This window comes from Anoplopoma fimbria, chromosome 9, assembly GCF_027596085.1.
Source record: "Anoplopoma fimbria isolate UVic2021 breed Golden Eagle Sablefish chromosome 9, Afim_UVic_2022, whole genome shotgun sequence".
NCBI classification, from domain to species: domain Eukaryota; kingdom Metazoa; phylum Chordata; class Actinopteri; order Perciformes; family Anoplopomatidae; genus Anoplopoma; species Anoplopoma fimbria.
The window spans coordinates 1,521,971-1,543,402 of NC_072457.1; the positions used below are offsets into that span (position 1 = coordinate 1,521,971).

General features: G+C 37.8%; 3 protein-coding genes across 3 annotated transcripts in view; all 3 read left to right on the forward strand.

The window, feature by feature from the left end:
* The window catches only part of LOC129095293 (uncharacterized), a 6,410-nt gene extending 4,315 nt beyond the window's left edge, over positions 1–2,095 (forward strand). Inside the window, exons 8-11 of the mRNA XM_054603686.1 lie at positions 707–880; positions 951–1,012; positions 1,623–1,768; positions 1,889–2,095. Coding sequence (XP_054459661.1) covers positions 707–880; positions 951–1,012; positions 1,623–1,768; positions 1,889–2,095 — 589 coding nt within the window. The remainder of the gene's footprint in view (positions 1–706; positions 881–950; positions 1,013–1,622; positions 1,769–1,888) is intronic.
* Positions 2,096–12,067: 9,972 nt separating this feature from the next.
* On the forward strand, positions 12,068–16,301 carry LOC129095958 (anionic trypsin-2-like). The gene is made up of 6 exons (XM_054604576.1): positions 12,068–12,116; positions 12,900–13,092; positions 13,757–13,936; positions 14,031–14,092; positions 15,573–15,730; positions 15,864–16,301. The coding sequence occupies exons 1-6, from the start codon at positions 12,077–12,079 to the stop codon at positions 16,023–16,025; spliced, it is 795 nt and encodes a 264-aa protein (XP_054460551.1). The 5' UTR covers positions 12,068–12,076; the 3' UTR covers positions 16,026–16,301.
* Positions 16,302–18,473: 2,172 nt separating this feature from the next.
* Positions 18,474–19,886, forward strand: LOC129095294 (kallikrein-5-like; the record flags this gene model as incomplete). The annotated part of the gene is given in 5 exon segments (XM_054603687.1): positions 18,474–18,634; positions 18,733–18,794; positions 19,418–19,563; positions 19,684–19,762; positions 19,765–19,886. Coding segments are annotated over 5 exon segments (570 nt in total), but the record flags the coding sequence as incomplete, so codon positions are not given.
* Between the last annotated feature and the right edge of the window lie 1,546 nt (positions 19,887–21,432).

Genomic DNA, 21,432 nt, shown 5'->3' on the forward strand with positions numbered 1-21,432 from the left:
TGTGTTGTTGGTTTGTGTTGTTGTTCTGTCTCCTCCCACTGTTTTCAGTCTCCTCCTTCTCAGATGTGCGCACCTGGTTCCAGTCATTGATCATCACCACACCTGTTCCAGATCTCCTATCAGCCATTCCCCTTTAAATAGCCCCCATTTGTGTTAGAGAAGGTTGTTGCTTTTTGGGTTGAGCTGTGGCAGAGCTCTGGTTGAGCTCTGGTTGGTTTTGCTTGGTTTTGCTGGTTGATTGATGGATCTTTAGTTAAAACACCTTTGTTAAAACCATTTACTTTAGCAGCCTACTTTAGTTTTGTCTTGTGTTAATTATTTGTTGTGCGCACCGGGACAAACGAGGATAGGTAAGATACCCTGGGTATACATATTACATGCACGTAGGTTTACCTTTTGTTCAAACCCCAGATTAGAGTGAGCACCACCCGCTGCACTTTTGGGTGCTTAGCACCTGTCAATGGGGGTGGGTTTATTTCTGTTCTTTTCTTTGGTGCCACTGACAGTCCTCTTTGATCCCTGTGTTGCTTTTCTGTAAATAAATACTTTCTTTAATTCATATTGGGTCCTGGTTTTGTGTAACTACACCCTCACTTGCTCAACCTATTGCATTATGTTACGTCCTTCTACTCCGAGCCACCAAGGGGGCGTAACAGATAGATAGATAGATAGATAGATAGATAGATAGATAGATAGGACTATGTAGAGCACGTTTGGGTGTGCGTCCAGGAAGACTGGTGGAATTCAAACCTAATTTCTTTATGGACAACAAGGGCAGGAGACATGACATCATGCTGCTGGAGCTAACTAAACCTAACACTGATCATAAAAAGTATGAAGTCGTCTCAAAGTGTGAGTATTTGTCTTTCCCCTTTGAGAAGTCTGAAAGCTTAACACATGAGGAACTCTGAGGAAAACTGTTTCCTTTTGTTCTTTTTCTTGTATTTCAGAGGTGATGAAGTTCAGATTGCAGGTCATGCATCCACAACTAAAGGCCCTAATAATATAAGAGGTGAAATTGATCTTGTTTATTTTATAATACCAATTGTCTATGTTTATGACAGTTAGTGTTATTTATTTTGCTTGTATGTTTGGTTACATTGCTGAAACATATTTACATAAACCCTCTGAGACAAACTGTAGTGGGCTCAGTGTTAAAGCTAGAATATCTGCATTAAAATGAATCTTCAGGTTCCCAGCTTTCAGATCACATAAACCACTTCTATGTGGATTATACTGCTGTCCTGCTATCAGCCACTAAAGATCCCTTGTCTGCTCTAAGAAAGAGAAAAACTGGGTCCATGTGGGCTTCCATTTAATTTTGCTCTTAAAAGTGCATTGCGTATTATATTATATATTTCTGAAAAAACATAGCAAAACATAAATCTACTTGAAGACATTCTTTTCAAGCTCAACTCGTCACATTTCAAGATGTTTTGAAAACTATTTTGGTCCCTTTTTTTTATAAAACAGATAAATAATCAAAATAAAGATGCTGTTTGATGATCAAAAAATATTTTGATGCATTTTGGTGGAAGGATTCTCTGTGTACAAGTTAGGTAGAAAATGATAACAGTTATTGTTTATGTGGTTTAGAAACACTTTTTTCAATTCTCATCTAGTACCTGGTGAAACAGTGAAGCTCCAATGTGCAAACACCGAGGTCGTCAACTGTCAGAAGCTCAGAAACTGTCAGTCAGTGTACTGGCAGTCTGTGGAACATGAACACTGGTTGTGTTACCAAAGAGCTGGAGTGGATACCTCTCCAGTGAGTTGCCATGGTTTCCACCTTTACCTTTATTACAATTTTTACGAATTCATTATAAATTAGTTTTTCAATAAAAGATACAAAAGTCTGTCGAACTAAAGATATACATCTTTCTCACAGGGTGACTCTGGTGGAGGAGTGGTGTTCAATGGCATGCTTTATGGTGTCCACGTGTTCACTAGTAATCCTACCCATGCCTGTGTTGAGGCAGCTGGATTCATGGACGTCTGTAAAGAAGAGTACATGGATTGGATCGTAAAAACTACCGGTATTCCTAGACCCAAAACTTTTTGGGGCAAAGTAAAGGGATGTGTAAGTTGTGGTTAACTGTGAAGTCTCCTGCCATTTAACAGGCAATTCAAATTGATTGGTTTACGTTTATGTTTAATCTTAGGAAACAATAATTATGTTTCTATAATATGACGGTAATCCCATAAGGAAGTATAAGGAAGTATCTGAGTCACAAAGGCTCGCTGTCAAACTTTTCCAAACTGTAAATTCCACAGATGTTGCAGTCAATGTATGGGGAAACTACAAAGGGATACAAAATAACTGTTTTTCTTTTAGCAACACTGATATAATAATCAATATGACTTTTCCAATTTTGTGAGATAAAATAAAATAAAGATGACCCACAATCATATTGAATGCATAGTTGTTTTTTTTTTTAATCATTTCAGAACAATCCAAAGCATTGCATGAACATATTTCAAGCAACAATTTTAAAGCGCCACTTATCAATATTTTAAAACCTGCAATATATTTTTTCCCCTTATTGCAAACTGTGAGCAAATACACACATTCAGCGGTTACAGAGCAACATCAGCATCAGGTGAGGATGTGAGAGAAAAAAGTACCTGTCAAACACCAGTTAGTTTGAAAATCACTAGCTAATAATCTTGTTTTACTTAATATGGTCTGCAATTAGTTCATTTAAAATTCAGTAATGATCACCTGACAAGACTCAACGACAATTTCTGTCCAGATTTTCAAACAATCCCACATTTACACCCACTTCATGCAGTAACTTGCCAGGTGTGTGAGTTGCAAAAGGAGCCAGGGTTTGAACTTCTTTCTCAAGCGCTCTTCTTTAATTCAACACTCTTTCTGTCACTTTTAATGAGCAACACAATGTCTTTCAGGAGAGACCTCAAGGTTGGAACCCACCATATTGGGCGATTGAGGGTACTGTTGCAAATAAATGAGCAGGAGATATTTAAGGCAAAGTTACATTTTATATGATTTATTTTGTCTCTGGATTTCATGGTTGTGGCATATGCATGGTTTATGTTTGTTTAAAGCTTGTTTGTTGGAGAGAAATCGTGGTTACAGTTAAATTAAAAGCTCATTTCATCACATAGTATATCTCTTAATAAAAGTCACAACCCACCTGAGTGGCATTCAGTAGAAAGCAGAGATCAAATAAATGTAATGTCATGTTAATGTGTTAATATTCATATTTCACACCAACTTTCACAAATTGAAAAAGAAACATTGAGCAGTTCTGTTTCCGTTAAATGATCTCCTTTCTATAGTCAGTCTGTTAAAAAGACTGAAGCAAAACTTGGTTTGTTCTGCACTCCGACTACACAAAGTGGTTTAAAATTTCAACGTGACGACTTAATAAAAAAATACAGTGTCTTTAAATCAAGCATTGTCTAAAAGAATAGTTCACAAAGTAGCAGAGCTGGAGTCAGGATGGGTTAGCTTCATCATCATCATCATCATCATCGCCTTTTACCCCTACTGGGGCTTAGGCCGTCAACAAGGGTTCTCCAAGCATCCCGGTCCTGCGATAACTTCTCCAGCTGTCCCCACGTGTAGCCCATCCGCTTGGTGTCTGCCTCCACCTCTCTGCGCCAGGAACTTCTTGGTCGTCCTCTCTTCCTTTTTCCTTGGGGGTTCCACTTCAAAGATTGCCTTGTTACATTTGAGGCGGGTTTGCGGAGAGTATGTCCTATCCATCTCCAACGTCTTTTGATGATCTCTTCCTCAGCAGGTCGCTGGTTGGTTCTTTGCCACAGATCTTTGTTACTGATGGTGTCGGGCCAGTGGATACGGAGTATTTGTCTAAGGCAGTTATTGATGAAGGTTTGGATTTTGTTTATGGTGCGCACAGTGGTTCTCCATGTTTCGACTCCGTACAGCAGAACTGACTTTACATTGGTGTTGAAGATGTTGAAGATCCGGATCTTTGTTGTGATGGCCAGGTCCCTTGAACTCCAGATGTTCTTAAGTTGGATGAATGCTCCTCTGGCCTTGCCAGTCCTAACGCGTACATCGGCATCAGTTCCGCCCTGTTTGTCAACATGGGTTAGCTTAGCTTAGCATAAAAACTGGAAGCAGAGGGAAACAGCTAGCCTCTAAAGCGCTCTGATTAACAAGTTGTATAATTTTCGTTAATCAATAAAAAAGATATCACAACAACTTGTGGTTCAGGGAGGAGTTGTGTTTATCCATGGACCAACGTGATCAGAAGCCTCCTGACCTGACTCTTGCATACTATCTCTACCAAAAACCCACATAGTGGACAAAGTCTCAACATCAATGTTCATTCAAAATGTCAATAGCTAAGGTAATATTCAGTATTTATAGAGAGTCCTGGCACTGACTACAACACCCAGCTATAATCACATCACACATGCCCAAATAATCACAGAAGCTGCTCTTTAAAACTACGAGTTTATTTATAGTTAACAAAACTGCTAAAAAATCAATATTATAAATCAACAAAACATCAATTATTACTAGGGACGCGAGTTACAGTGGAACGTTGTGAAGGTGTGGGCCAATATAACCTTGGTGACGTCATGGCCGTGTCACAGGGACTCCCTGGGGTTCCCATGGGGTGGTGGTTTAAACCAAATCTCACACTCAGGTGAGATTTTAATGCCTAATGGGGTTTGGTGATTCATATTTTTACATGTAGGCTCCTCTCTTTGTTTCCCCCACATGGTGAAGACCCAACAGCAAAACTTAAGCTATGGATGTAGAATTAAAATGAATAAACTTTTGGTTTCACACAGGACATGAATGCCGGTGCCCTGAGTAAAAGTCCTGTTTGTTTCACCCATCCACCACCTCTCCCTCCCGTCCTAAGCGGACTTCTCACTCTTAAATACTACATATTTTTCTCTGAGCGTCCAACAATGATACTGATGGGTTTATATTTGAGTTAGTTGAAAGCCTGGTGCATCTCATACCAACACTCAAGTGAGCCTTGTGCATCGGTATCAGACGCCGAGGGGCGCTGGCCAAGCCAAGGTGTTTGACGCCCTGTAAGTGAGACATAGACTGTGTTTAAGAAGTGGACAAAGTCACTGTGACTTCACCCTTTGGTTTGTTGGGTATGGTTTAAAGCCTTGATTTTTGGCATTTTGGTCGTTGCAATTCTGTTATTTTTGTAGCCAGAAGTGACACCAGAGGGTGGAGCTTAGTACAACCGAATGCGGAACCAGACAATTTTAGATCAATTTTAGATCAACAAAATGATCTTCTAGCAGCTCCTGAATTCAGTGTAAAAAAAATAAAACGTATTCGGTGTCTTTTTTCCAAGATTTCATGGTTTTAAAGACGTTCATCACGATGGACATAAGAGTGATAATAATTATATCCCTGGAAAGTGCAAGTCATAAAGAATCTAAAAATAATCATATCATTGCCTGTGTTTTAAAATGACTGAGTTATAACTGTGATAAGATTTTTGACCCAAATTGCAAGAAAGAGTTACATTATCTTAATCTCCTCCATGACCTGTTCACCTCCTGAGAAACTACAATAACTGACTTCCTGTTGTTTTTACAACAGCTGCATGCACCTGTACCTTTCACCTCATGAAGTATATGTGGCTGTAATGACCACTGCAGCCTGTAGAGGGCGCTTGCATGCTTTTGAACTGAGCCTACCAGACTTAGGGTTGTTTTTACAGGGATTCACATTCGTTTCCAACCAAGACAACACACGGTACAGTGTGTGTGAATGTGTGTGTGTGTACATTTACCTACCTGTCCAACAGTGGACTTACACGTTGTTACACATTGACCAACAGGGGACTCCGTAGCCAACAGGGACATTTTGGAAGTCCCCTGTTTGTCAGGCTTTAGATCATGCTAAATTCATGTCTCTAACCCTCTGGTGAATTTATTTTATTATTTTAGCCCAGTGGGGACTTGAAGGTATATTTAAGTGTTCAAGCATGCTCAGCACTGCTCCTACAGGCTGGAGCAGGTATTTCAACAGCTCACTCACACATCTCGCTTATAACACTCCACCATTGTGTGAACGGCTTGCAGCCCCAGGCCTGTGTTTCAGACTGTAGAGGGGATATTAAACAGATTACACAGTGAAGAGACCAGTCTTTTGAAACATGATTTTGTTTATTATATTTTTGTGACAAAATATGAATGCTCAACTTTACTGTATATCTTAAGATACCATTTCAGCACTATTAAAATAAAGGGCTACCCAGAAGCCAGGAGAGTAATACGTATTCAATAATCTAAACAAAAGGAAGAAAATAGAAAATCAACCAGGATAAAATGAGAATTTTAATAATCAGCAGTAAGATCCTTTTCCGTTATAATCATAAAACACATCTCTCACCTCCCCTTCCCATTTCTTTAAAAAATATACTTTAAAAAGCACATTTGCAATAATATTCTGGGAAAAGAACTAAAAATATTTATTTCTATTCCATCTTTGTTTTTCGAAGTGACTAGTAATTTAATTACTAGTAATTTAATTACTAGTAATTAAAGCAGCAGTGAATGTGCAAAGAATGAATACAAATAAAGAAGTAATAATAGCAGACTTAGTAATATAAATATTACTTATAATAGCAGTGTGAGTCAAGCAGGGTCATGGCGGCAGGCCGACATCCGTCCAGGTGTAACCACTATCCATGAAAACCTGCAGCCGCCCCAAAGGTGTAACCACTATCCATGAAAACCTGCAAGTGTGTGTGTGTGTGTGTGTGTGTGTGTGTGTGTGTGTGTGTGTGTGTGTGTGTGTGTGTGTGTGTGTGTGTGTGTGTGTGTGTGTGTGTGTGTGTGTGTGTACTCGTAAATATTACTTTGTTGGGCCCACGTATAGGGAGCCCACCAACGGTATGGGGCCCGACGGCCTTGTGGGGCCCCACACCGATTTTCATGTAATATAGCTCAGGAGCCTCCACTGATGCTTCTGTTGGTTTTTTAGCAAAATCCCACAACGTGACAAAATATGGAAAAGTGTGTGTAATGTGTGTGGAATTCTGACTCACTACCGCCTCTAGTGCATGACCCATGCTGGTGCAGCAGACACACACACTTCCGGTAGTGTGTGTGTGTGTCTGATGAGAGGCCCCCATTAAATCTCGCGAGATTTAAGATAAAGTCTCATTCAATGGATCTCGCGAGATCTCGATCTGATGCTTCAGTATACCTAACGGGAGCCATGCGGTGAAGGATACTAATGGAGGAGCTTCTCTCTTTGTGTAATGAGGTAAGTTTATTTAATTTGAGTATGACTTTGTTAATTTGAATTGTTTCTGACTCTGTACCCAGTTTATTGTAACTGTAGCACAACAATTCTGCTTCTGGATTAATAAAGTGCCACTTTAAAGAGAGGCTAGCTGCTAATGCTAGCTACAGATCACTAGCCGCTAACCATTAGTTTAGCGTTAGATTGTTAGCTGCTAATGTTAGCTGCTAATGTTAGCTACAGATCAGTAGTGTTGAACTCAGGCTATAGATCAGGTGAAATGTGTTTTTTTCTGTTTAAAAATAATAATGTTTACATTTATTATTGATTTCAATGCTTCCCCCTGGACCAGATGTTTGAAGGCTATGCACTGTCAGCTGAATGCTCAACTTTACTGTATATCTTAAGATACCATTTCAGCACTATTAAAATAAAGGGCTACCCAGAAGCCAGGAAAGTAATACGTATTCAATAATCTAAACAAAAGGAAGAAAATAGAAAATCAACCAGGATAAAAAGAGAATTTTAATAATCAGCAGTAAGATCCTTTTCCGTTATAATCATAAAACACATCTCTCACCTCCCCTTCCCATTTCTTTAAAAAATATACTTTAAAAAGCACATTTGCAATAATATTCTGGAAAAAGAACTAAAAATATTTATTTCTATTCCATCTTTGTTTTTCGAAGTGACTAGTAATTTAATTACTAGTAATTTAATTACTAGTAATTAAAGCAGCAGTGAATGTGCAAAGAATGAATACAAATAAAGAAGTAATAATAGCAGACTTAGTAATATAAATATTACTTATAATAGCAGTGTGAGTCAAGCAGGGTCATGGCGGCAGGCCGACATCCGTCCAGGTGTAACCACTATCCATGAAAACCTGCAAAACAGAGTGTGTGTGTGTGTGTGTGTGTGTGTGTGTGTGTGTGTGTGTGTGTGTGTGTGTGTGTGTGTGTGTGTGTGTGTGTGTGTGTGTGTGTGTGTGTGTGTGTGTGTGTGTGTGTGTGTGTGGAGGATTTGGGCGGTGGAGGCTGTTTTCACAGTTCTCTATGTTCACAGATGGAGCTCTGACTGTTCACATGTCAAATTTAGGCTCATTAAGCTTTAATTGAACTCTAATGATGCTGCTGTAATTTTAAAAAAAATCACTAAAGTCAACATGTTTATGTTTTTTAGAAAAAAAAATGTACACTAAACTAATAATGTGTGTGTGTGTGTGTGTACAGCCTTTACAGCCTTTACCCACACAAACACACACACACACACACACACACACACACACACACACACACACACACACAGAGCTCTGACAGCTCACAAGTCAAATTTAGGCTCATTTAGCTTTAATTGAACTAAATAAATTAATTGAAAGTCTACATGTTTATGTTCTTTTAGATTTCTTTGTTATAATATAATTGCTGGCTCTGCTGTGTTTTCTGTCTTCTGCGCTCAGAGTATTTTCATATGTAACTATGTCCACTGAAGACTAAACACCAGGTTTTATGTTAGTTACTTAGTCAAATATTTCCTCGTGCCGTTGGCTTATTGAACCAGAAGAGCTCAGGTGAGGCAATCGTCTGTCAATTCAGTTTTTATGGTGTGATAGTCGTATTTGAATAAACGACACTTTAGCACACGACTCTTGTCTCTGTCTCATTGTTATTTTACACAAGGGTTTGTGTTCTTTGTTTTCACTGACATTTTAGAATCAGTTGTCATCTAACAGAAACATTAAGAATATTTTATATTTTGCCTTTATTTCCAGGTAATATGTGAGGTATCGATCTGTATTGATATGTTCGATCACGCCAACAGTACATTCGCCAAAAGTAAGATAACTCACGCACACACAATTGTGCACATTCAGGCACACATTGAAGTATCAAAGCAAAAACAGAGCACCAGTTCAGTAATCAGGACTAGTAGTAATAGTAGTTTATATTAAAAACATTGCTTTATATTCTGTTGCTTGACCTAGTGCTTTTTTTCCTTGTGAATTACTGGATGCTTTAACGTCGGCATGAAACATGCAGGTAGGTTGATTCAAACGCTGGACACTGTTAAGAGGTTAAGTGAAGGTAAGAAGGTGTTATTTAAGTTCCTGAGGCACAGGGGACAAGAACGCTTAATGTCAAAAACAAAAAAACAAATGAAAGGAATTGTTCTACAGAGGCCTGAAGCGAGTAACTACCACGGTGGCTGAGACTAAGATCTGGTCCTAGATGTGTGAATTACTGCAGGGCTGATGAGATGATGTATTGCAGGTGTGTGACTCAGAGCAGGTGAAACAGCTTCACAGCCATCAGGGAGCCAGGAGAGTGAATGGAGAAGCCACGCCCACACCCACACCACCACACACCACACACACACCACACCACACCACCACACACCAACACACACCAACACACACCACACACACACCACCACACACACCAACACACCACCACCACACACACCAACACACACAACACACACACCACACACAACACACACCACACCACACACCAACACACACCACACACACCACCACACACCAACACACACACACACACACCACAACACACACCACCACACACCACACACACACCACCACACACCACACACCACACACCACACACACCACCACACACCACACACACACCAACACACCACACCACACACACCAACACCACCACCACACACCAACACACACCACACACACCACACACACCACACACACCACACACACCACACACACACACACACACACACACCACACACACACACCACACACACAACACACACCACCACCACACACACAACACACACCAACACACACCAACACACACCAACACAGACAGAGAGAGAGACAGTAGAGGGAGACAGGAGAGTCTAAATGAATAGAATAAATGAAGTAATAACATTTAATGCCAATAACTACAAAATGAACCAGTGACCCCCGTTGACCCTGCTGACCCGTTGTGGAGATCCCTGATGGTGGACGGGGCTCCACTCCCCTGACCTGATTGTTATTACTATTATTAATATTATGAATATAGCTTATTAGGAACATTGTCTTTTTTTATTATGTTCTTAATAGTATGCAATAAAAAGCATACAAGATTATTCTTATTATTGTGCAATTTATGCAATTTGTTAGGAAGTCATCATCACTCAGTTCTCTCATCTGCTGACTAACTGGCCTGTATTCACTGTTCTTGTCATCCTCTTGTTCTGTAACTGTCTTTTGTCTTGAAATAAAAAAAAAGTTTCCAGGAAATATAATGAACCTTTATTAAATAATAGTTTAACTAACCCAAGCATGGGAGGAGAAAGGCTTCAAAGTGGTACAGCTCGGTTCATGGGGGGTATTAACCAACATTATTACTGTTGGTTTGATCAGATGTATCAATACTAAACAATACCTGACTTATTACCTGGAAAGTAAGGTAAGGACAATATCCCACCAGGCCTCAGATCAGATATAAGAAACATATACAGTATTCTTAATGTTTCTGTTAGATGAGCACCGATTTTAAAATGACAGTGAAAACAGAGATCCTTGTTAAAATAACAATGAGACAGAGACAAGAGTCGTGTGCTAAAGTGTCGTTTATTCAAATACGACTATCACACCATAAAAACTGTGTGAATTGACAGACGATTATTGCCTCACCTGAGCTCTTCTGGTTCAATAAGCCAACGGCACGAGGAAATATTTGACTAAGTAACTAACATAAAACCTGGTGTTTAGTCTTCAGTGGACATAGTTACATATGAAAATACTCTGAGCGCAGAAGACAGAAAACACAGTAGAGCCAGCAATTATATTATAACAAAGAAATCTAAAAAACACATAAACATGTAGACATGTTCAATTAAAGCTAAATGAGCCTAAATTTGACTTGTGAGCTGTCAGAGCTCTCTCTCTCTGTGTGTGTGTGTGTGTGTGTGTGTGTGTGTGTGTGTGTGTGTAGAGGGTTTGAGGGTAAAGGCTGTACACACACACACACACACACACACACACACACACATACATTGTTAGTTTAGTGTTATTTTCCAAAATGTAATTTAAATTTGTTTAAAAAAAGGAAATTAACAGAAATAAATCAGTATCAGTACACATACTTCCCTCCTACTACTACTGGTACTAGTACTACTAATATTATTGCTACTACTGGTACTAGTTCTACTGATATTACTAGTACTACTACTACTACTACTACTACTACTACTACTACTACTACTACCCAAACACACACACCAAATGTTAGGTTGACAGGTTTTTAGTAAAATTTTAATTTTTAGTATGAAACAAATGGAAATTAACAGAAATAATTCAGTTTTACACAAACTACTGGCACTCACACACACACACACACACACACACACACACACACACACACACACACACACACACACACACACACACACACACACACACACACACACACACACACACACACACACACACATTGAGCATTTGCATAGACCTGTATTATAGGTAAACAGTAACCTTTTAACATTATTTCAAACAACATGTCGTCTTAAAGCCAACTTTAACCAATTTCTTTAATATAGACTCTGTTAAACTACGTGAAAACACAATGAAGTCAGTTTCATGTTGGTCTAATCTGTCTGCTCAATAGAATGCAGCTTTTTTTCTTCTCTTTCTATATCAGAGACTTTTCCCTTGTTCCTCGATAAGTGATCCAACATTTGCATAAGTGCAGACCTGTGTAGCCAATGGATTTGTGTTGATAAACCTTCATGAGGTGATTGGTGGCTGGAAGGCCAACAGGACAGTGAGAACAGATTTAAAAAGGCACCAGTGTTTCACCAGGAGGACAGTCATTGAAAGAGATGGGTGGCATGACGCGTCTTCTCCTTCTGCTGTGGGCCGGTGAGTGGTCAACTACTGCTGCTTACTTTAACCATTCTCTATGCTTTCAGTCTTCATGTAAATAGTGTATTTTAAACTGAGTTAATGCATCAAACATGCTGTTATTATACCTCTCGTAAGGTGTTAAGAGATCTATTATGTATTCTAGGGCCAGTCTTGCATTTAAAAGTTAGCAGATACATTTTTAAATCTGTTTAAAAATGTATAGAAAGCCAGTGTTTCTTCTTCTGTGGCCCATTAATATGCTGTCAGCTGTGTTCAAGTGTCTTCTGACTGAAGCAGAAGCAATTCTGACAATCGCAGAAAGTTCTTGTGTTAAATAATGGAAATATTACAAACAGAAATCCAATTTTTGCTATGTAATTTGATTTATAATTTTTATTCATTTAATTATTTCAAAGTTTTGGGCAAGTTACTCTTCAAGAGTTATAACTTACTTTAAACGTATTATTCCTTTCAAAAGTAAATATATTACTTAACTTACTAACTGGTATCATAAAAAAAAGTTGTTAATCATTAGACATGGATCATAATTTGGTTTGGATATGAGATTTAGTGAACTTCATGTCTGTAAAGAGAAGAACTAACTGAACAGTTTTGTAAAAGTGAACTATGTGTACATAGATGTGTGTTACCAAAGTAAAAGCGCAATACTTGGCTTCCATTGGACTTTTGGCACAGTTCACCATGTATGTTCACAACTTTCTAAAGAGTGAGTGAGTTGTTCTCTGAAACAACTGCTGTTCCACAGACAGTCACCTCGTGGAGGACTTTGTGTTTCAGGTGTCACAGTGGGCACAGTGGTGGATCTGCAGAAGAGAATCATCGGAGGACACGATTGTGTGAAAACTGAGCGTGTGTACCATGTTCAAGTGGGAGAACTTCTTCCTCCTGGAAAATTCGATTTTCAATGTGGTGGCTCTCTGATCGGTGCCCAGTGGATTCTGACCGCAGCACACTGCTGGGACGAAACAGCGTAAGAAAACCAGATTCATACTTAAAGGCCCACTCCACTCAAAAATGTATTTTTCTTATTGTTACTTCAACTTCATTGTGTAGAATGATGTTTGTGCAGAGTTTGTGGCTTCAAATTAGTCTTGGAATAAACTGTAAAGTTCATCTTTTATATATTTTTTATTTTACCTTTTATACAACCAGATAAGTAAATTGAGAGCCACTTGAACAAATTAAACAAAGAAACATCTCAAACAATCTCATACTAACATTACAGTAACATCATTTGTACAACATATAAAATACAAACAGTATTATCAGTATTATTCCTGACACTCTTAATGATGATGGGATTAACATCCAGGTCCAGTGGAGGACTTGGACTGTCTGAGGGGCAGGGCAAAAGAAAAATACAAAGAATGTCACCAGCTGCATGCAGTGGGGCAACAGTGGGCAAAACGTTTTCTAGCATGTAGGTCAGCCTATATGACACTGCATGGTACATTATTACTCTAGAAGGGCACTGTCACAAGTCCTGAAGCAGCTATCAGTAATGGTTTGATATAAAACTATAGCATTCCCCAAATAAACACAGCATTGTTCAGTGATAACTGACCTATAATATTAACATATTGTGTGTTTAAATCATTCAGTGATGTTCCTCTTTAATCTTTACTCATTTGTAGGACTATGAGAGCACGTTTGGGTGTGCATCCAGGTCAAGATACAATGGTGAAAGTCACACCTCATTTCTTTATGGACAACCAGAACAGGAGACATGACATCATGCTGCTGGAGATAACTAAACCTAACATTCATCATAAAACCTTCATACCACTTCCTAAATGTTCAAGACGTCTCAAAGTGTGAGTATTTGTCTTTCCCCTTTAATAAGTCTGAAAGTTCAAATCATGAGGAACTCTGAGGAAAAGTTTATTCTTATTTTTTCTTGTATTTCAGAGGTGATGAAGTTCAGATTGCAGGTCATGCATCCACAACTATGGGCCCTAATAATGAAAGAGGTGAGATTAATGTAGTTAATTGTATAATAATTGTTTATGTTTATGACAGTTAGTGTTATTTATTTTGCTTGTATGTTTGTTAAAACTGATGACACATGGGTTCAAATAATTTTATATCTATATAAATACTGTTGGCGTTACAAACGACTTCCTCGTCGTGGCTTTAGATAAACCCCTGAAGCAGCACGTCGTTGTTTCATTGGCTCTACGAGACGTCAATCATCAGAGCAATCGGTTGCCATTGGCTCGCTCATTAGACGCGAGAAGAGGGGCGGGCCCTTTCCTTCAACGCGCACTCTCATTGGCTGTTGTCGGCTATAGACTGGACATGGAAGCTCCTATTGGTTCAGATGAGGTGTCAATCAAAAGTCAGAGTGCAGCGGCCATCTTGATTGAGAGATTTCTGCAATGTTTACATTCTAACTAGTGTTACTATGGAAACTATAAACAATCAGACATATCTGTGGATCACTAGTGAATGTTATTGATCACTAGTGAATGTTATTGATCTGTGGATCACTAGTGAATGTTATTGATCTTGATCACTGTGTTATTGATCACTAGTGAATGTTATTGATCTGTAGATCACTAGTGAATGTTATTGATCTGTGGATCACTAGTGAATGTTATTGATCTAGTGAATGTTATAGATCACTGATCTGTAGATCACTAGTGAATGTTATTGATCTGTGGATCTAGTGAATGTTATTGTGATCTGTGGTTATTGATCTGTGATCACTAGTGAATGTTATTGATCTGTATTGATCACTAGTGAATGTTATTGATCTGTATTGATCACTAGTGAATGTTATTGATCTGTGGATCACTAGTGAATGTTATTGATCTAGTGAATGTTATTGATCACTAGTGAATGTTATTGATCTGTAGTGAATGTTATTGATCACTAGTGAATGTTATTGATCTGTAGATCACTAGTGAATGTTATTGATCTGTAGATCACTAGTGAATGTTATTGATCTGTAGATCACTAGTGAATGTTATTGATCTGTAGATCACTAGTGAATGTTATTGATCTGTGGATCACTAGTGAATGTTATTGATCTGTAGATCACTAGTGAATGTTATTGATCACTAGTGAATGTTATTGATCTGTGGATCACTAGTGAATGTTATTGATCTGTGGATCACTAGAATGTTGATCTGTGAATGTTATTGATCTGTAGATCACTAGTGAATGTTATTGATCTGTGGATAGATGAGCTGACACACGTTTGTAGCTGTTTGTTTGTCACAAGAATCACAAGAATCTCATCTTTCCATAAATAACACATGTTTACAGTAAACAGGACGGGAGCGGTACGAGGTTAAAAATTCTTTGGATGCATTTTATAAAAGATTATATTGGTATAAATAATCCTGTATATTTGTTGGTGGAGGGATTCTGTGTACAAGTTAACTAGATCATGATACAAGTTGTTTTTGTAGTGTATATAAACACTTTCTTTCTATTCTCATCTAGTGCCTGGTGAATCAGTGAAGCTCCAATGTGCAGACACCAAGGTTGTCGACTGTACGCAGTTCAAAACCTGTCTGGAGAACAACCACAAACTATTCTGGGCGTCTTGGGGTTATCAACACTGGTTGTGTATCAAAAAAGATAAAGTGGATGTCTCTCCAGTGAGTTTGCATGGCTTCTAACTTCATATCTTTTCTTTAAGTCATTACAAGCTTTACCAGTTTATTAAATAAATAATATTTCAGTAGAGGATTTAAAAGTCTGTTACAAACAGTATATACATCTTTCTCACAGGGTGACTCTGGTGGAGGAGTGGTGTACGATAACAGGATTTATGGTGTCAATTCATTCACTGGTAATAGTATCAATGCCTGTGTTGCACCAGCTGGATTCATGGACGTCTGTCAAAAAGAGTACATGGATTGGATCGTAAAAACTACCGGTATTAAACCCTGAATGGGATGTGTAGGGTGTGCTATACTGTAAAATGTTCTGTCATTTAACAGGCATTTTTAAATGCATTAAGAAAAATTGTTGAGTTCCTCTAAATTTGCAATTGATACATTTACTATTGATTTCAAGCCCTTTCAGAAAAAACACTTAACTGTTATTCAATGACTTTATTCATTCAATAGGTAGTGTCTGAGTTATAACTGCTAGTTTACACATTCCTGGTGTCAAACGGTTATGGTAAAATATAATAATTAAAATATATAAAAACACATCGGTATATTTCCCATTTGTAAATTCAACAGATTTTGCATATTATTTTACATCATTGTCATTGTATTGAAAAACAACAAAGCGCCAAATATTATAATCAGCTATCGTATTAACAATACTGAGAACAATTATAATCAATAAGAATCTTCTTGTACAATGTTGTCAGTTTAAATAAAATGAAGATGACTCACAATCGTTGTTTCAAGGTTTGTTGTTTTTGTTTTCAGTGTCACAGAAAAAATACATGGACATATGTCTGCACAATTTAAAGCTCCACTAATAAATATCTCTGAAACTACAATTATTTATTTTGGCCATGTGGGGGCAGATTGTTCTTATAATAACATTGATATTAGCTGCTCTACTTAGTATTTGTGGAGAAAGAACAGGAAAAGGGGGTTGTGTTTTTTTTTTTCTTTCAAGTCTGCTTTTTTTTTTTATTAGATTCATTTTCTTTTTTTACATTTTCAGAGTTAGTATAGAGTTTCTAAGTGAAAACTAAAGACATCTTCAAGGACCCCTCTCTACATTTTTTAAGACATAAAATTATCATTTAAATAATCGTCTGATGTGTTTTTTCCACAAAAACATTTCCTGGTTAAAATTCTTGCATTCAAATCAACTCCCTCTCCCTCATTGAGAATATCAGAATCTATGAATACGCTAATATTTTTTCTATTTCCCATTTTCATTGTGCACAGTGAAGGTGAAGTAACAATAAGAAATTATCATTTTAGTGGACTGGGAGTTTAATCAAAGTGTGCTGCAGAATCCAGTGGAAAAAGAAAAAGGGCTTACTAAATATGATCGAGTGGCATTTCTGTAGTCTAAATTACGAAATTACAAAATGCAGAATAAAGATTGTAATACAGAACTGTAAACTACATTGTCCAAATCTGTTATGATCATTAAATATGTGTTCAAATCTGCAATGTCCTGTAGGACAGCTGTGACAGATCCGATTAAACTGTCAGCTCACTTGTGTTAGCTTTACATTTCTAAGGCAGCCGGAGAGCTTGGTCTGTGTCAGTGTGAGATTTTGACTCTTCATCATGACTGGCAGATTGGAGTTTTTGGGTTAAAAAACACAGCAAAGATAGCAGGAAAACTAGAAGTCACCCTCACAGCAGAAGTGTAGAAGGTAGAGAAGTGTTTAGGAAGAAGGGGACAAGTTAAGGTCATACACATGTTTTGTAATTGCAATTTAAAAACAACTTACAATACAAAAAGTTTAATTAATTATTAATTAATTAATAATGATTAATATTAATTTAAAGGGAAAACTTGTACTCTCTCTCTATCTATCTATCTATCTATCTATCTATCTATCTATCTATCTAGATATCTATCTATAGATATCTATCTAGATAGATAGATAGATAGATAGATAGATAGATAGATTGATAGATAGATTGTTACGTACAGTGTCTTGTATGTATACATGTTGTAGGCCTACATGTGTTGTGTTCTGTTTTGTGTTGTTGGTTTGTGTTGTTGTTCTGTCTCCTCCCACTGTTTTCAGTCTCCTCCTTCTCAGATGTGCGCACCTGGTTCCAGTCATTGATCATCACCACACCTGTTCCAGATCTCCTATCAGCCATTCCCCTTTAAATAGCCCCCATTTGTGTTAGAGAAGGTTGTTGCTTTTTGGGTTGAGCTGTGGCAGAGCTCTGGTTGAGCTCTGGTTGGTTTTGCTGGTTGATTGATGGATCTTTAGTTAAAACACCTTTGTTAAAACCATTTACTTTAGCAGCCTACTTTAGTTTTGTCTTGTGTTAATTATTTGTTGTGCGCACCGGGACAAACGAGGATAGGTAAGATACCCTGGGTATACATATTACATGCACGTAGGTTTACCTTTTGTTCAAACCCCAGATTAGAGTGAGCACCACCCGCTGCACTTTTGGGTGCTTAGCACCTGTCAATGGGGGTGGGTTTATTTCATGTTCTTTTCTTTAGTGCCACTGACAGTCCTCTTTGATCCCTGTGTTGCTTTTCTGTAGATAAATACTTTCTTTAATTCATATTGGGTCCTGGTTTTGTGTGACTACACCCTCACTTGCTCAACCTATTGCATTATGTTACGTCCTTCTACTCCGAGCCACCAAGGGGGCGTAACATAGATGGATAGATAGATAGATAGATAGATAGATAGATAGATAGATAGGACTATGTAGAGCATGTTTGGGTGTGCGTCCAGGAAGACTGGTGGAATTCAAACCTCATTTCTTTATGGACAACAAGGGCAGGAGACATGACATCATGCTGCTGGAGCTAACTAAACCTAACACTGATCATAAAAACATCATACCACTTCCTGACTGTGGAAGTCGTCTCAAAGTGTGAGTATTTGTCTTTCCCCTTTGAGAAGTCTGAAAGCTTAACACATGAGGAACTCTGAGGAAAACTGTTTCCTTTTGTTCTTTTTCTTGTATTTCAGAGGTGATGAAGTTCAGATTGCAGGTCATGCATCCACAACTAAAGGCCCTAATAATATAAGAGGTGAAATTGATCTTGTTTATTTTATAATACCAATTGTCTATGTTTATGACAGTGTTATTTATTTTGCTTGTATGTTTGGTTACATTGCTGAAACATATTTACATAAACCCTCTGAGACAAACTGTAGTGGGCTCAGTGTTAAAGCTGGAATACCTGCATTAAAATGAATCTTCAGGTTCCCAGCTTTAAGATCACATAAACCACTTCTTTGTGGATTATACTGTTGTCCTGCTATCAGCCACTAAAGATCCCTTGTCTGCTCTAAGAAAGACAAAAACTGGGTCCATGTGGGCTTCCATTTAATTTTGCTCTTAAAAGTGCATTGCGTATTATATTATATATTTCTGAAAAAACATAGCAAAACATAAATCTACTTGTAGACATTCTTTTCAAGCTCAACTCGTCACATTTCAAGATGTTTTGAAAACTATTTTGGTCCCTTTTTTTTATAAAACAGATAAATAATCAAAATAAAGATGCTGTTTGATGATCAAAAAATATTTTGATGCATTTTTTATGAAATAATATTTTGGTGGAAGGATTCTCTGTGTACAAGCTAGGTAGAAAATGATAACAGTTATTGTTTATGTGGTTTAGAAACACTTTTTTCAATTCTCATCTAGTACCTGGTGAAACAGTGAAGCTCCAATGTGCAAACACCGAGGTCGTCAACTGTCAGAAGCTCAGAAACTGTCAGTCAGTGTACTGGCAGTCTGTGGAACATGAACACTGGTTGTGTTACCAAAGAGCTGGAGTGGATACCTCTCCAGTGAGTTGCCATGGCTTCCAACTTTAACTTTATTACCATTTTTACCAATTCATTATGAATTAGTTTTTCAATAAAAGATACAAAAGTCTGTCACACTAAAGATATACATCTTTCTCACAGGGTGACTCTGGTGGAGGAGTGGTGTTCAATGGCATGCTTTATGGTGTCCACGTGTTCACTGGTAATCCTACCCATGCCTGTGACCAGCTGCATTCATGGACGTCTGTAAAGAAGAGTACATGGATTGGATCTTAGACACTACCGGTATTCCTAGACCCAAAACTTTTTGGGGCAAAGTAAAGGGATGTGTAGGGTGTGGTTAACTGTGAAGTCTCCTGCCATTTAACAGGCAATTCAAATTGATTGGTTTACGTTTATGTTTAATCTTAGGAAACAATAATTATGTTTCTATAATATGACGGTAATTCCATAAGGAAGTATAAAGAAGTATCTGAGTCACAAAGGCTCGCTGTCGAACTTTTCCAAAATGTAAATTCCACAGATGTTGCAGTCAATGTATGGGGAAACTACAAAGGGATACAAAATAACTGTTTTTCTTTTAGCAACACTGATATTATAATCAATATGACTTTCCCAATTTTGTGAGATAAAATAAAATAAAGATGACCCACAATCATATTGAACACATAGTTGTTGTTTTTTTTAATAATTTCAGAACAATCCAAAGCATTGCATGAACATATTTCAAGCAACAATTTTAAAGCTCCACTTAAATCAATATTTTGAAACCTGCAATATATGTTTTCCCCTTATTGCAAACTGTGAGCAAATACACACATTCAGCGGTTACAGAGCAACATCAGCATCAGGTGAGGATGTGAGAGAAAAAAGTACCTGTCAAACACCAGTTAGTTTGAAAATCACTAGCTGACAATCTTGTTTTACTTAATATGGTCTGCAATTAGTTCATTTAAAATTCAGTATTGATCACCTGACAAGACTCAACGACAATTTCTGTCCAGATTTTCAAACAATCCCACATTTACACCCACTTCATGCAGTAACTTGCCAGGTGTGTGAGTTGCAAAAGGAGCCAGGGTTTGAACTTCTCTCTCAAGCGCTCTTCTTTAATTCAACACTCTTTCTATCACTTTTAATGAGCAACACAATGTCTTTCAGCAGAGACCTCAAGGTTAGAACCCACCATATTGGGCGATTGAGGGTACTGTTGCAAATAAATGAGCAGGAGATATTTATGGCAAAGTTACATTTTATATGATTTATTTTGTCTTTGGATTTCATGGTTATGGCATATGCATGGTTTATGTTTGTTTAAAGCTTGTTTGTTGGAGAGAAATCGTGGTTACAGTTAAATTAAAAGCTCATTTCATCACATAGTATATCTCTTAATAAAAGTCACAACCCACCTGAGTGGCATTCAGTAGAAAGCAGAGATCAAAGAAATGTAATGTCATGTTAATGTGTTAATATTCATATTTCACACCAACTTTCACAAATTGAAAAAGAAACATTGAGCAGTTCTGTTTCCGTTAAATGATCTCCTTTCTATAGTCAGTCTGTTAAAAAGACTGAAGCAAAACTTGGTTTGTTCTGCACTCCGACTACACAAAGTGGTTTAAAATTTCAACGTGACGACTTAATAAAAAAATACAGTGTCTTTAAATCAAGCATTGTCTAAAAGAATAGTTCACGAAGTAGCAGAGCTGGAGTCAGGATGGGTTAGCTTAGCTTAGCATAAAGACTGGAAGCAGAGGGAAACAGCTAGCCTCTAAAGCGCTCTGATTAACAAGTTGTATAATTTTCGTTAATCAATAAAAAAGATATCACAACAACTTGTGGTTCAGGGAGGAGTTGTGTTTATCCATGGACCAACGTGATCAGAAGCCT

Excerpts from the sequence above, each read along its gene's own strand:
- LOC129095958 (XM_054604576.1), top strand. The coding sequence starts at position 12,077 with ATGGGTGGCATGACGCGTCTTCTCCTTCTGCTGTGGGCCG. Across the intron at positions 12,117-12,899 it reads TCTCCTTCTGCTGTGGGCCG|GTGTCACAGTGGGCACAGTG; the intron begins GTGAGTGGTCAA and ends TTTGTGTTTCAG. Across the intron at positions 13,937-14,030 it reads TGTTCAAGACGTCTCAAAGT|AGGTGATGAAGTTCAGATTG; the intron begins GTGAGTATTTGT and ends CTTGTATTTCAG.